The sequence below is a fragment of the Meles meles genome, chromosome 3 (genome assembly GCF_922984935.1).
Source record: "Meles meles chromosome 3, mMelMel3.1 paternal haplotype, whole genome shotgun sequence".
Classification (NCBI taxonomy): Eukaryota; Metazoa; Chordata; class Mammalia; order Carnivora; family Mustelidae; genus Meles; species Meles meles.
Window position 1 is genome coordinate 113,834,915 of NC_060068.1, and position 17,118 is coordinate 113,852,032.

General features: G+C 36.1%; 1 protein-coding gene and 1 pseudogene across 2 annotated transcripts in view; both read right to left on the reverse strand.

Annotated features, from left to right (window-relative positions):
* Positions 1 to 3,023: 3,023 nt before the first annotated feature.
* On the reverse strand, positions 3,024 to 3,956 carry LOC123938692 (annotated as a pseudogene).
* Positions 3,957 to 6,067: 2,111 nt separating this feature from the next.
* The window catches only part of LYRM7 (LYR motif containing 7), a 31,551-nt gene continuing 20,500 nt past the window's right edge, over positions 6,068 to 17,118 (reverse strand). For both annotated transcript variants that reach the window (XM_046000301.1, XM_046000300.1), the window contains exon 5: positions 6,068 to 6,530. In XM_046000301.1, coding sequence (XP_045856257.1) covers positions 6,460 to 6,530 — 71 coding nt within the window. In that variant the 3' untranslated portion in view covers positions 6,068 to 6,459. The remainder of the gene's footprint in view (positions 6,531 to 17,118) is intronic.

Below are 17,118 nucleotides of genomic sequence, written 5' to 3' on the forward strand. Positions count from 1 at the left end.
GACTGAATATGCACATACCTTATGACTCAGTGGTTCTGCCTCCTCCTATAAATTCAGATAAACTTTGGGTACAAGAATCCATGTGCTGGAGTTGTTGGTAAATTTGTTTGGAATGTCAAAAAACAAGACAATACTATCATTCATCAAGAGACATGGATAAACTGTTCATTCTTACAATGGAATAAGACATAAAAGACCCAGATATTTATATAACAAAATAGATCCCATATAAAAATTAAAAAAAAAAGATCTTTAAAACCCAAGTATGATGAAAATAAGTTACAGAACACATGGAGCATAACACCATTTATTTTCATTTTAAAACTTCAAAACAAAACTATGTATTGTTTTGAATACACACACATTTGTAAAAGTACAAAAACAAGTATGGGAATCCTATCCACCAGTTGTAAAACAGTAATTATACTTGAAAAGACACAGGAGGAAGAAACAGAAGTGGGACTTTATCTTTATGAGATTTTGTGACTTAAAAGGAAGGACATCTTTAAACAAATACGGCAAAAAGTAACCTCTGTCAAATGTGGGAATGAGGATCATGAGTGTCTGATACACTAGATGCTAATATTTTTACTATTTCATAATTTAAGTTTTTTTTTTAAAGATTTTATTTATTTGGCAGACAGAGATCGCAAGTAGGCAGAGAGGCAGGCAGAGAGAGGAGGAAGCAGGCTCCATGCTGAGCAGAGAACCCGATGCAGGGCTCCATCCCAGAATCCTGGGATCATGACCTGAGCCAAAGGCAGAGGCTTTAACCCACTGAGCCACCCAGGTGCCCCTCATAATTAAGTTTTAAATAAATCACTAGGAGCTTAAGTATCATCTCTTAAAAATTATACATTAATCTACTCACTGTAAAAAATGTTTAAACATGCAGGAGTTACCATAAGAAAAATCCCCAATTTAGTCCTTTCACCAAATTTCATTTTCCTACCTAATTACAACTGACCCTTGAACAACATGGGGGTTAGGGGCAGTAAACTCCCATGTAGTTAAAAATTGACATATAACTTTTATTATTTATTTATTTATTTGTCTATAAAGATTTTATTTATTTATTTGACAGAGATTACAAGTAGACAGAGAGGCAGGCAGAGAGATAGGAAGGGAAGCAGGTTCCCTGCTGAGCAGAGAGCCGGATGCGGAGCTCAATCCCATGACCCTGGGATCATGACCCAAGCCGAAGGCAGAGGCTTTAACCCACTGAGCCACCCAGGCGCCCCGACATATAACTTTTAATTGCTCAAAAACCTAACTAATAACGAATAAGCTACATGTTGGCCTTACTGAAAACATAGTTGATTAACACATATTTTGTATGTTATGTGTATTATATACTGTATTCTTATAATAAAGGAAGCTAGACAAGAGAAAATATTAGGAAAATAGTAAGGACAAGAAAATACATTTGCAGTACTGTACTCTATCAAGAATAAGGTTCACATATAAGTGGACCCATGCAGTTTAAGCCCTTGTTATTCAAAGGTCAACTGTACTAACATAAGCATGTGTATTTTTTTTAAAGTATGTAGATTTCTATTCATTTGTGTGTGTGTGCATATATATATATATACATGTATATATATATATGTATATATGTGCAAAAATACTTTTGTATGTAAATGGATTATAGAGAACATAAATTCTGTGACTTCTTTCACTTGACAGTATATATATTTTCCATCAATCTTTTCAACACCTGAATAATATCCTAAAGCTAAATTTCTTGTAATTTTCCCCCCAAATTTGGAAATTTAGGCTGTTTTCAATTTTTTAAAATTATAAACAAAGCTACAGGAATTCCTGTATATATATCTGAGTGTTCATTTCTTAATAGTATTGTTGTGTGTGCTATGGAGATAAAAGACTGAGTAATATGTTAATTTAATTATTTTTAAAAGGGGGAGTGGCAGGCAGAGTGAGAGGGAGAAGCAGGATTCCAGCTGAGTAAGGAGCTCCACGATGTGGGGCTTCATCCCAGGACCCTAGGATCATGACATGAGCCAAAGGCCGATGCTTCACTGCCACCAGGCATCCCAATATGTTTATTTTAAATTTTAATGTCAGTTTTCCTTTCAAAAAGGCCCTATCACTTTTATCCCTTCCAGAAATATTTGAGATTATCCACTTCCTCATTCCCATGTTACCCTTACAAATAATGGATATGATCAGTTTAACTTTTACAAATTTGATGAGCGAAAGAAGTTTGATTTCATTTTAATTTACATTTCTCTGATCACTAGAGAGGCTTAATATTTCTTCTTTTGTGAAGAAATGGACAATTTTTCACATAATTATGATTAAGTCATAGGAGCAGTTACACATTTAAATTATTTTAATCACTATGTTGACAGCAAATAACTTCTCTAAACATTTTTAATAGGAGCTTTCACAGAGTACAGAAGTTACATACTCTTGGGTGCCTGAGTGGTCAGTGGATTGGGCCTCTGCCTTCGGCTCAGGTCATGATCTCAGGATCCTGAGTCCCACATCCGGCTCTCTGCTCAGTGGGGAGGCTGCTTCCCCCTCTCTCTCTGTCTGCCTCTCTGCCTACTTGTGATTTCTTTCTCTGGTGTAAAATAAGTAAATAAAATCTTTTTTTTTTTTTTTTTAGGAAGAGAGTCAAACCAAGAAAGAGACTCTTTTTTTTTTTTAATTTTTTATTTCTTTGACAGAGAGAAATCACAACTAGGCAGAGAGGCAGGCAGAGAGAGAGGAGGAAGCAGGCTCCCTGCCAAGCAGAGAGCCCGATGCGGGGCTCGATCCCAGGACCCTGGGACCATGACCTGAGCTGAAGGCAGAGGCTTTAACCCACTGAGCCACCCAGGCGCCCCAGTAAATAAAATCTTAAAAAAAAAAAAGAAGTTACATATTCTTATGTTGGCGTATCGTTAATCTTTTGGGATTTTGATAGATAACATTTAAACTGTTCATGTCCATAATTTTCAATTGTCCCATCTAAAAACACGGTATGTCTTTCATTAAGTTATACTTTTTTTTCTTTCTCCTAGGCAAAGAACTTTATTAATCTTGTTTCAAACTTTATTCCCAGGCTTCTTCAGCTTAATTAGCTGCAAAGAATGAATTGTGTATAAGCAAAAACTGAAAAGAGCTGCAGTGTCCAAGGGGCTTGGGCTTAAAAATATTAGAGATCTAGATTTTATCAGATCCATGAACAAAATTTTAAAAAGCAGTCATAATATAAAATAGCAGCTCCCAGTAACTTCTTCAAGTTTTATCTTCTTCAGAAGTTGACTCAATTCAGTTTGCTTCATTCTTGGAAGCTTCATCAAAATTCTCCACAAGATCTGGAACTTCATCATCATCATCCTCTCCAGTAGCAAGTGGTGCTTTTCCATCCACAGATTGTTTGGGCAGAGCTTCAGCCAGTCTTCTTAAACTAGTCAGACTGTCTGCACCAAGTTGGTTTAAGATACTGGGTAGCATTTCTGTCAGCTGCTTTGTCTCAGCATGGCCTGTAATGGTGAAAGTGTTCACTGCCAGCGATGCCTGAACTTTGGGGTTGTTAAAGTGGATCACTGTTCCTTGGTTTGTGAACATATTCACTTCTTCAATACCAGAGATATTGTTTACCCCTAACTTCTTTAAGGAGAACTGAAGTTTTTTATCATCTGCTGTAGCTGTTCTATGAACCACCTTCTTCTTTTCGGCGAGCAGTTCCTTTCCCACCAACGCGCACTTGTGCTTGCAGTTTGGCGAGTTTCTCCTGGTTCATGATAGTTTCTTTCATCTTGTTGGAGCGGAAATGGGCGCGCGGGGGACTAGGGTTGGCGCTCAGGGGTCTCGGGCGGACCAGCTGTGATTAGGTGCACACACGCGGGGACGCAAGATGGCAGCTAGAGCAAGTTATACTTTTTTTAAAGTCTATTACTATTTTATAGTTTTCTCTGCTAATATAAACAGGATCCTTTTTCTTATATATATATATATATATATATATATATGTATTCTGAAGAAAATCTCAAAGCCACTGGGTTTTATAAAATATGCATGTGAATTATTAATCTCTATTGCTCCTAATGATAAGTTTATAAGAAAAAAGAAATCTGTTCAGATATTTAAATTAATGTGAATGAAGAATGGAACACAGGAATTAAGATAAAAGAAAAAAAAGCAAGGGGGCACTCAGTAGGTTAAGCATCTACCTTCAGCTCAGGTATGACTCTAGGGTCTTGGGATGGAGTCCCACTCTGGGCTCCCTGCTCAGCGGGGAGCTGCTTCTCCCTCTCCCCTTGCTCCTAATCCCTGCTCATGTTCTCTCTCTCTCTGTTAAATAAATAAATAAATCCTTAGGAAAAAAGAAGAAAAAAAGCTAGAAACTGTTAAAATTTTCAGTATTACTGAAAAAATTAAAATACACGAAGTTAACCTAGGTCAGCCAACTTTCCTCTGAATAGATAATATAGATACTTAATGAAACAATAGTAGGTCAGGGAATTTAGCAGTGATTATATTGTGACAACTTTCAGCATTCTTTTATAAGAACAAATTTCAAATATGAAGCAACAATTAGGTATCATTTCCACAAAAATAAAAACTATACATGGGAGATGAAAAATTAACGTAGCAAGTCTTTTGACATGTATAAACCATTTCACAGACAACTAAACTCTCTTCTTACAAGTATTAGAAGACATTAAGGATAGTTAATGGCTTAATATTAAGTGTAATATGTCTGAGGAATTTAGAAAAATTGGGGCGCCTGGGTGGCTCAGTGGGTTAAAGCCTCTGCCTTCGGCTCAGGTCATGATCCCAGGGTCCTGGGATTGAGCCCCACATCGGGTTCTCTGCTCAGTGGAGAGCCTGCTTCCCCATCCCCCCTTGCCTGCCTCTCTGCCTACTTGTGATCTCTGTCAAATAAATAAAAATAAAAAAGAAAAATCTTTGGTCTCTCCACATTAAATGATTTTATTATTTTTTAATTTAAATTATTTTAAAATATGACATTTTATATCCAGTATGGATATACCCATGTTTTGCCAACAAAGCTTGCATTAAGAGTCCTATAAAAATTAAAAACTTTGTATCATCATTGAATGGGAGAATTGGTCAGCGAATGGGAGAACACACTGTTCACTAAGAGAATGAGAAAAATACACAGTTAAAAGAGAAACAAGAATATTAAATACAATTTTTTAGTTCCCACCGTTAGATGGTAGAATGACACACTGTTTTGTGATACTGCCCATCACGTCAGGGATGGATGGGATATGTGGAAAAAGAAAAAGCCATTTAGTTTTATTGATTACAATGGAAAGAATGTAGCCACATAATACATTTTCACAATAAAGTCTAGCTGTGGCCTAAGTATACTATTTCTACTAAGGCTGTATTACATAGTTTGATTAAGGGTTGCTATTTCCTAAAAAAATTAGGATTCTTTATTCCACAATGATGCTAGGTGATTTTGATATTTTATTTATTTATCTTCAAAAGACTAATTTTTTCTTAAAGATTTTATTTGTTTGACAGAGAGAGAGAGAGAGAGAGATCACAATTAGGCAGAGAGGCAGGCAAGGGGGGACGGGGAAGCAGGCTCTCCACTGAGCAGAGAACCCGATGTGGGGCTCGATCCCAGGACTCTGAGACCATGACCTGAGCCAAAGGCAGAGGCTTAACCCACTGAGCCACCCAGGCGACCCTCTTCAGAGGACTTATTAGAAAAATGTCTTTATAGGAACAGAGAGAGATTCTATCTCTGAAAGGAAAGTGAGTAATCACTTGTTAGCTACAGAAATAATTTCACTGCTTTAGGAGACAAAGGTCACATTCTATCACACTGTGATTTTTCTGACCAATTTAATGTTTATGGAACTAAACACAGATTTAATAATTTTATCTTTTTTTTTTTTTTAATTTTACTTATTTGAGAGTGAAGAGAGAAAGAGAGAGTGCAGGGGCGGAGGGAGAAAGGAAAGTAGACCCACTGCTGACCAGGGAGCCCAAAATGGAGCTCAATCTCAGGACCCTGAGATCATGACTCAAGCCGAAGGTAGACACCCAACCAAATGAACAATCCAGACACCCCTAATCTAACAATTTTAATATAATAGTTTCATTTCACATGGGAAGAAAATTCACCAACTTGTCAAATCACTGCATTCTTAGTTATGTTAAGACCAAAATACTCATCAAGGTCATAGATAAATGAATAGGACATATCTCCTGAGCATTTATTTTAGTTTATAAAGTTTGATTTTCAAAGCAAATGACGTGTCTTATTTAAAGCTGTCTAAAAATATTTAACTCTGTTCTGCAGTTTTCAGCAATGTTCTTTTAATGAGATTTAATTATGAAATGGTACTTTAATTCATTCTCTTTCAATAGGCTGGTTCTGAAATACTTGCATTTCCAAAACTTCCATTGCCAGTTATATACTTAGGATTGAAAACTCAAAGACTTGATTTTATCCTAGAAAACTCATTGCTTCTGAGTTGGTGCATCACAATATGGCACATTTTCTATAAGGAGCTCTTTCCTAGGGACCAATTCTGAAAGAAAAACAAAAAGAATAATTGATATCATTAAAATTAAAATAAAATGAACATAACACTCATTCCCCCCTAAAATTTCTAACAGTGAAATACTGAATTTTAAGGTAAATCTTCCAGAAATATTTCATTTCAGTTAACTTCAAAGGTGAAGTCCTTGATTTTAAATGGAAACTGTTAACAGGATTCTCATTTCAGATTATATTAAAACATCTATGATCAACTTAACCCTTTATCATTTATCTATTAAATATAACTAATTACCTAAGTAAAATTTGACTAATGTACAATATCACCTATCTGATGACAGATTACTGATAATTAAAACAATCAACTTGAAAATTTGTTAAACTGCCTACTATTAAAAAGCAAGACCATCTTCCTTAAAGACTCTAAATAAATTTTACAGAATAGTGGTTCTCATGTGGGGGTGTTTTGGATTGTCACACCAAATGAAGAATGCTACTGACATTTAGTGAGCAGGAGCCAGGAATGTATGGGAAGTCTGGTGCAGTAAAGAATTATGCTGTTCAAAATGTCAATAGTGCCCCACTGAGAAACCCAGTCAAACAACGACAACAACAACAAATAATGAGTCTTTGGTAAATCCTGCTGGAGGTCAAGTGAGATGAAGCTCTTAAGATAAAAAACTTTGTAAAGATCATTGATTTTTCCTTTTTTTCTCCAGAAGAGGTGAATTCAGGTATCATGATAACTTGGATATACTCTTCAAAAATAACATGGTCAAGAAAGACAAAGACAGATTGAGGAATTGTTCCTGATTGAGGAAGACTAAAAAACATGGTGACTAAATGCTATTTGTGTGATCCTCAACTGGATCCTAGACCAGAGGGAATTTTTTTCTTCTGCTACAGAAGACAAGTTAGGACAAATAAAAACATCTGAATGGTACAGTTGTATCAATGTTAATATTCTGGTTTTGATAATTACACTGTGGTTTTGTAAGAGATTATCTTGGCAAATTTAGCAAACATGTATGAAAGTATTTTTAAGAAATACACTCTTTCTCCCAATCTAATCCTAGTGGGCTGTAATGATTTTAAAAATGACCATTTGGGGGTAGGAGGCATTATACTTACAATTTACTCTCAGAATGTTCAGAAAAAAAAAATGAGGAATGGATAATAAAGCAAATGTGGTAAATGTTAGCAATTGTGGAATCTGGATAAAGGAAATTTCCATATCCTTCAACGTATCTTACATCATTTCTGTAAATCTGAATTATTAAAAAAAAATTTAAAAGGTAACATTAAAACCAATTCAAAAAGAAAAATAAAAGATCTAAAAATAATGTTCTTATGAGCCAGATGATAAATGTGGTTTACCAAAATGAAAATCAGCTAAGTAATTATTATTATTTTTATTTATTTTTTAAAAAGATTTTATTTATTTATTTGACAGACAGAGATCGCAAGTAGGCAGAGAGGCAGGCAGAGAGAGACGGAAAAGCAGGTTCCCTACTGAGCAAAGAGCCCGATGCAGGACTCGATCCCAGGACCCTGGGATCATGACCTGAGCCGAAGGCATAGGGTTTAACCCACTGAGCCACTCAGGCGCCCTAAGTAATTATTATTTAACCATTGTTTATATCTCATCTGCTTCTACCAATCTTTGGAGATACCACCAGAGAGCAAATTATAGTTTAGGTTTTAACGTATCAGTGATAGCAGTAAATTGTTTCACTTATCAAACATATATATACATGCCATTTTTATGCATTACCTCACAAAATGAAAATGTAGAAGCAAATATAGAATAGTCTCTTCAGTACAGCATAGTGGCTGCAGTTAATGATACTGTATTGCTTATTTGAAAGCTGCTAAAAGAGTATATCTTAAAAGTTCCCATCCCAAGAAAAACAATTTGTAACTATGTACACAGACAGATGTTAACTATATTTATTGTATATATATTATATATGATAATTAATTGTATATATTGTAATTATTATATATTATAATTAACTATTATTTATTATTTATATATTTTGCAGTATATACAAATATGGAATCATGTTGTACAAATGAAACTAATATAATGTTACATGTCAGTTACACCTCAAATAAAAAAAAAGTCTATTCAACTTCAAGGAGTTTACAATCTGGTGGAAAATACAGATCAAAGTCCAACAAAAGTCAGTTTAAAAAAGTGAGGGATTTAATTTGCTCACATATCAAGAAATAAAGATTAAGGCATCCTGGGCTACTGCTGGTCTTTACTACCACTAAGAAGCCAGGCTCTTTTTAAATTCTTGTTCTGCTATCCTTCGTGTTTGATTTTTGTCTTTACTATTATTGCTGTGACATCACAGCCGGCAGATGGGAAAAGGGCAAAAGGACACTGCTAGGTTGGCTTATGCCTTTTTAACTGGAAAATACCCTTCTTACAACAACATCCAGTATACAACTGCTTAGGTGGTCAGAAAGGTGTCATGTGGGCGCCTGGGTGGCTCAGTGGGTTAAGCCGCTGCCTTCGGCTCAGGTCATGATCTCAGGGTCCTGGGATCGAGTCCTGCATCGGGCTCTCTGCTCGGCGGGGAGCCTGCTTCCCTCTCTCTCTCTCTCTGCCTGCCTCTCTACTTGTGATCTCTCTCTGTCAAATAAATAAATAAAATCTTAAAAAAAAAAAAAAAAGGTGTCATGTAGTCTGAGAAATAACTTTTTTTTCTGTTTTTTTTTGTTTGTTTGTTTGTTTTGTTTTTTTTGGCTTGGCATACTGGATCCCAAACAAAGATTTTCAGATGGTAAGAAGGAATGGATATTGAGGAGGTAACAAGTAGTATACCCTCCTGGCTACACAACATGAATATATACCTTCATTTCATATACAGAATATATCCATTTACTACTTGACCTCCAAGGTCCCATCCAGATGCAAACTGGGTACCTCTGGCGAATGTGCTAGCCTTCCCATTAGGACTAGCTAGCACCCACATGGAAGTTACCTACTGGACTACAGTAAAGAATGAATAGATACAGCAATGAAAACCTGGAATGGGAAGCACACGGCAGTCACTGTTCCACAGTAAATTATAAATCCTGCTGGAAGAGCAAGGACCCCTTGCTCTTGGCAAAGTAATAAATTCCTTAGTCAATCTGGTAGCACATATCCTGTTTTCTGGGAGACTTAAAGATCCTCTCTTGTCCACTGTTCCTCCAGGCTCCTGGTATGTCAGGGGAATCCTTGTCCAGAGGTGGGCATACTGGGGAAGATGCCCTTCTTTGAGGCTCTGAAGCTTTCACAATCCCCTTTTCATTGATATGAGTTCAGGAGCCCAGGGATGGTCTTAAGAGTTGAAGCCAGGTAGCCAGGCTTGGCGTTTCCTGGCAATATACTTCATTCAAAATTATTTTTTTTTCCAGTCATTTTAATGTACAAGTAGCCATAGGCAAACACCCTGATAATTTTTAAGCATGAGGATTTCCATCCTTTGGTAATGACCTCTATGTTCTGCCCATCCCCCAACCCTAAGATTAATGGATACTTTTTTTTTTTTTTAAGATTTTATTTATTTATTTGACAGAGAGAGATACAGCGAGAGAGGGAACACAAGCAGGGGTGAGTGGGAGAGGGAGAAGCAGGCTTCCCGCCAAGCAGGGAGCCCGATGCAGGGCTCGATCCCGGAATCCTGGGATCATGATTGGAATCATGATGACCTGAGCTGAAGGCAGCCGATTAAACAACTGAGCCGCTTAACGACCAGGCGCCCCTTAATGGATACTTCTTAAAGTAATGAAAAGCTATAGGCCCCAGTGAGTAAGTGAGTTGTATATCTCTGATCCTTGTCTGGAAAATGGGAATGGCTTGAGGCATTAATTTTATTTCATGTCGGAATTCAAAAGTGCCCTGCTTGTATTGGCTATAGGGTTACCGGATAAGAGCAGTTTTCATTTTCAATTCTGCAAGACGCTAATTCTCAAGTACAGGACTTTCAATCAGGATGTAGACAGAAAAGTGCTCTTAGCATCTTTAAAAAAATATATATATACATATACATATATATATATATATACATATATATATACACACACACATATATATATGTATATATATATGTATATGTATATATATTTTTTTAAAGATGCTAAGAGCACTTTTATATATATATATATATTTATATATATATATTTATATATATATATTTATATGTGTGTGTATATATATATATATGTATAAAGAAAAAAAGGGGCACCTGGGTGGCTCAGTGGGTTAAACCTCTGCCTTCGGCTCAGGTCATGATCTCAGGGTCCTGGTATCGAGCCCCGCATCGGGTTCTCTGCTCAGCAGGGAGCCTGCTTCCCCTTCTCTCTCTGCCTGCCTCTCTGCCTACTTGTGATCTCTCTCTGTGTCAAATAAATAAAATAAAATCTTTAAAAAAAAAAAAGTGCTCTTAGCAAAATAGTACCTCCTACCATATTTGCTTTGCACCAACTAGCTTAATCTGCATTCATTCTCTTTTTCAATATTTTGCTGAAAGCAGAAGGAAGTAACTAGAACACCTGACACTCTGTTATTTCTCTTATTTGTAGCTTTAGCTGGTACTTGGTCTGTTTCTCAGAAACACGATGAGGCACTGACTTTATGTTTCATCACTACATAACAAGGACCACCAGCCTAAAGACTGTAAAGGTCAGATCCACAACAGTCCTATCCCCCTGTGTCCTTGCCTTCTAGTCAACTAATTTCACATTTTAGGCTGTGTAATTTTCAGTATCTCACTCCTGGTAACAACTTCTGTTGTTCTTAGTGAAAAGTAACAGAAGCTGATTCTGGCTAATTATGCAGAGAAGTCATTTATTAAAAAGGTTATTAGTCTAACTCATGCAATTATTGTGAGGGCTTAAGAATCAGACAGGCTTAAGGCTAAGCTTTCAGCAACAATATACAGAGTCATACCACAAAAATCAGCCTGATGGTGAAAACTACTGCTGCCTTTTGGGCACTAGAAGAAATTGCCACCACTTCTACCACCATGGAACACAAGATGCTACATTTCAGATGCTGCTGGAAACTCAATTTTACTACATCTGCTTCTGCCACCACACCAATGCCACTTCTGAATCAGTAACTTGACTCTAAAACCATGGATGCTACTCTTGCCTGCAAAAGAGATTCTATGCCACCTGTCTTTTCTCAAGTTTATTTCTGAATATGAGTGAATATACTTCACCTATGTCAAATTCTGTGCCTGACTAAAACTAACAAGTCAGGTAACGACAGATGTTAGAGAGGATGTGGAGAAACGGGGACCCTCTTACACTGTTGGTGGGAATATAAGCTGGTGCAGCCACCCTGGAAAATAGTATGGAGGTTCCTCAGAAAGTTGAAAATAGAGCTACCCTATGACCCAGCAATTGCACTACTGGGTATTTACCCTAAAGATACAAATGTAGTGATCCAAAGGGGCACGTGCACCCGAATGTTTATAGCAGCAATGTCCACAATAGCCAAATTATGGAAAGAACCTAGATGTCCATGAACAGATAAATGGATAAAGATGTGGGGCATACACACACACACACACACACACACACACACACACACACACACACACTGGAATACTATGCAGCCATCAAAAAAACGAAATCTTGCCATTTGCAATGACAGTGGATGGAACTAGAGGGTATATGCTAAGCGAAATAAGTCAATCAGAGAAAAACAATTATATGAGCTCTCTGATATGAGGAATTTGAAAGGCAGGGCAGGGGCTTGTTGGGGTTAGGGAGGGGAAAAAAATGAAGCAAGATGGTATTGGGAGGAGACAGACCATAAGAGACTCTTAATCTCAGCAAACAACCTGAGGGTTGCTGGGGAGTGGAGGAGGGAGGGATAGGTTGTCTCGGTTATGGACACTGGGGAGGGTATGTCTTATGGAGAGTACTGTGAGACCTGTACCCCTGAAGTGAATAATACATTATATGTTAATTTAAAAAAAAATAAACAAATTCTATGCCTGAGCTGTAAAGAAAACTGAGGAAGTGAATTTTCTATATTCTATGATGGGAATTTAGAACTCAATGAGATGGAAACCCCAAAAACAAAAATGATCAATTCAAAGAGTGGTAATAACCAGAAAACCTGTCAAATGTTCACTACTCCATCCCTTCACCCAATTCACCTTATTAGGTAACCTCTGGAATCAAAAAGTGCCCTACAACTGAATTTTTCTAAATTAAGTGCTAGCACTTTCATTAGGCCAAATATATCATGGGTATACTTACATGCTGTATACTATTTCTCACTGCGATGTTGCTTTACTGATTGTAAAGTCCCTGACTTTGCTCTCTATGTTAGATGTCAATGTGTCATAACAGCATAAATTTATTGAAGTTGTCAGATCTTGAAAAATTGTACTGAGATCATGATTATTTCCTATACTTTTAGACTCCTAAAAAACCTTATTATGGTCATATGAAATGTATCACTTAAAAAGTAATTTCTTAAAATAAAAAGGCTTTATTTAATTCACTCTGGCCCAAATAAAAATGAAGGTCAAGATTAAAAATAAATAAATAAATAAAATAGAAGAGGAAGCAGTATTTCCAAACTCATTTCATGAGGCCAGGATTACTCTGATACCAAAACCAGACAAGGACACTATAAAGAATGAAAACTAGAGATCAATACCCCTGATGAACATAGATGTGAAAATCCTTAACAAAATATTAGCAAACCAAATTCAACAATATGTGAAAAGGATCTTATACCAAGATCAAGTGGGATTTATACCAGGAATGCAAATCAACATCTGCAAATCAATGTGATATACCACATTAACAAAATGAAGGAGTGAAAAAAACAATCACAGAATCAACTCAAAAGACACAGAAAAAGCATTAAACAGAATTCAATATCCACTCATGATACAAACTTTCAGCAAAATGGGTATAGCAGAAACATACCTCAACATAATGACTAGGACAGGCCCACAATAACATCATAACTCAATGATAAAAAACTAAAGTTCATCCTCTAAGATCATGAACAAGACAAGGATGCCCATTCTCATCACTTCTATTCAATGCAGTACTAAAAGCCCTACCCAGAACAAGGCAAGAAGAAGAAATAAAGGGTAAGTAAAGTGTATCCTAATAAGAATAGAACAACGGTCTCTACTTGCAGATAATACGACATTATATATAGAAAACCCTAAAGACTACCAAAACTGCTAGAATAAACAAATTCTGTAAAGATGCAGGATTTAAAAAAATCAATATACAAAAATCAGTTGTATGCTTATATACTATTAACAAATCATCAGAAAGAGAAATTCAAAAAGATCCCATTTATGATTGTGGCAAAAATAATAAAATACTTAGGAATACATTTAATCAAGGAGGTAAAAGACCTGTATGCTCAAAACTATAAAACAGTGATGAAAGAAATAAGACAACACAAATAAATGGAAAATTATTCCATGCTAATAATTTGGATGACTTAATGCTGTTGAAATATCCCTCATATCCTATGGAATCTACAGATTCAATGCAATCTCTATCAAAATTGCAATAGCATTTTTCACAGAAAAAGAGCAAATAATCCTAAAATTTATATGGAATCCCAAAAGCCAGAGAAACCTTGAGAAAGGAGAACAAAGTTAGAGACCTCACACTTCTTGATTTCAAACTATACTCCAAAGCTATATTAATCAAAACAATATGGTATTTGCATAAAAACATAAGAACAGATACATAGATCAATGGAATAGAACAGAGGGCCCAGCGATAAACCATGCATATACTGTCAATTAATTAATGACAAAGGAAATGGGAAAGGATACAATGGGAAAAGAAAGTCTCTTCAATAAATAATTCTGGGAAAACTGGACATCCACATATACAGAAAATGAAAGTGGACCCCTATCTTACACCATACATAAAAATGAACTCAAATGGGTTGAAGGTCTGAAGACCTGAAACCATAAAACTCCTAGAAAGAAACACAGGGGAATAAGCTTATTGACACTGGCCCTGGCCATGACTTTTTTTGGATCAGACACTGAAAACAAAGGTAATAAAAGAAAATATAAATAAGTGGGACTAAATCAAACTAAAAGGCTACTTGTACAGCAAAGGAAATCATTAACAAAATGAAATGCAACCAGTGGGATGTGAGAAAATATTTGCAAATCATATATCTGATAAAAAGCTAATATCTAAAGTATATAAAGAACTCATATAATTCAAAAGTAAAACACCAAACACATAATTAAAAATTAAATTAAAAAATCTAATTAAAAATGTGCTGAGAATCTGAGCAGACATTTTCCCAAAGACCTACAAATGGCATAAATACACGAAAAGGTGCTCATCATCCCTAATCATCAGGGAAACGAAAAGCAAAACCACAATAAGATAGCACCTCATGCCTGTCAGAATGGCTACTATCAAAAAAACAAGGATGGCAATGATGTGAAGAAAAGGGAACCCTTTTGCACTACTGCTAAAAATGTATGCAGTCACTACAGATAACAGTATGTAGTCTCAAAAAATTAAAATAAAACTACAATATGATCAGGGCGCCTGGGTGGCTCAGTGCGTTAAGCCTCTGCCTTCGGCTCAGGTCATGATCTCAGGGTCCTGGGATCCAGCCCCACATCAGACTCTCTGCTCGGCAGGGGACTGCTTCTCCCTCTACCTCTGCGTGCCTCTCTGCCTACTTGTGATTTCTCTGTCAAATAAATAAATAAAATCTTTAAAAAAAACACACACAAAAACTACAATATGATCTAGCAATTCCACTTCTAGTTATTTATCCAAAGAAAATGAAATCACTATCTTGAAAATATATCTGACCCATATGTTCACTGCAGCATTATTTATAATAGCCAATAAATAAAATCTTTAAAACAAATACTGTATTATATATTTGAAAGATGTTAAGAGAGTAAACTTTAGCAGAGCCCTCCAGGCTCAGTCGGTAGGGCATATGACTCCTCATCTCAGGGCTGTGAGTTCAAGCCCTACATCAGGTGTAGAGATTACTTAAAGAAATAAAATAATTTTTTTAAAAGATTTTATTTATTTATTTGACAGAGAGGTCATAAGTAGACAGAGGCAGGCAGAGAGGGGGATAATTTTTTTAAATCTTAAAAAAAAAGTAAATCTTAAAATACTCATCATAAAGAAAAAAATGTGTAACTATGTATGGTTATTGAAGTTAACTAAAAACTTGTAATAATTTCACCATATATAGATACATAAAATCATTATGTTACATACCTAGAACTAAGACAATGTTTTATATTTTAATTAAAAAATCTATCAGTGGCATGTTTGTAAGAGTTTGGTAATCAGAGAGTTGTTTAGGACATAAATAAATTATAGGGCATTAAAATATTTAGAATATTTAGCTCCACGGTTCTAGAAAGATCTCTAAACATATTAAGCACACAGATATATATAAACTCAAATTAAAGAACTTGGAAAAAACCTGTTTTTTTCTAAGAACCTGTCCCGACCCACCAAGTGTTGGATTTGGAACTCTGCCTATGTGCCTCAACAACACATCTGCCTCTCTTATAATGGCACCCAAAGGATTGTAATACTGTTTATCACAGCACTCTAAGTTCCATTAGGACAGGAACTGTTTTGCTAATTTTTTATTTTCAGTGCCTAACACAGTATGTATTCAATAAATGTTTGTTGGATCACATGAACTTGCCTCAGAATAAAAAAACATTAGATAGTTTTAGGCAAAGAAAAATATTAAAAAAAACAAAGAATAGAAGTTTAAAAATGTACCTGAAATAAAGAATAGTTTCCTGGAATTTTTTTTTTTAAAGATTTTTATTTATTTATTTGACAGAGAGAGAGATCACAAGTAGGCAGAGAGGCAGGTGGGTGGGTGCGGGGGGGGGGGGAGCAGGCTCCCCGCTGAGTAGAGAGCCGGATCCCGGGCTCAATCCCATGACCCTGAGATCATGACCTGAGCCGAAGGCAGAGGCTTAACCCACTGAGCCACCTAGGCGCCCCTAGAACTTTAAGAAATGAGGTATGATTAATATATAGCCACGTGAAGCCCTGAGTTTTCTTGTTCACAACTTGTTCATCATACATCATTTTCTTCTTTTTTTTTTTTAAATTTTAAAAAGATTTTATTTATTTGACACAGAGAGAGCTCACAAGTGGGCAGAGAGGCAGAGAGAGAGGAGGAAGCAGGCTCCATGCTGAGCAGAGAGCTGGATGCGGGGCTTGATCCCAGTACCCTGGGATCACGACCTGAGCCGAAGGCAGAGGCTTTAACTCACTGAGCCACCCAGGTGCCCCTCATACACCTTCTTATTCATAGTTTTTTCTTTTTCGCAAATATGCTAACTGTCTATAAAAGATATGTTTGAAAAAGGCCAACAATGAAACCAGCTGCCAATGTTCATATGAGTAAGAGGGCTGTGACAAATGTCAATAACCAATAAACAAGTGTAGAACAAGGGGATAATTTCAGTATTCATCTAATCATAGTTATTCTTTTTCTATATAATACCTAGCAAAGCTAGGCTAGACCAATGATGACAATGGTATGAATCAAAGATTATGATTAATACAAACTCATGTATCAGAGATACCAA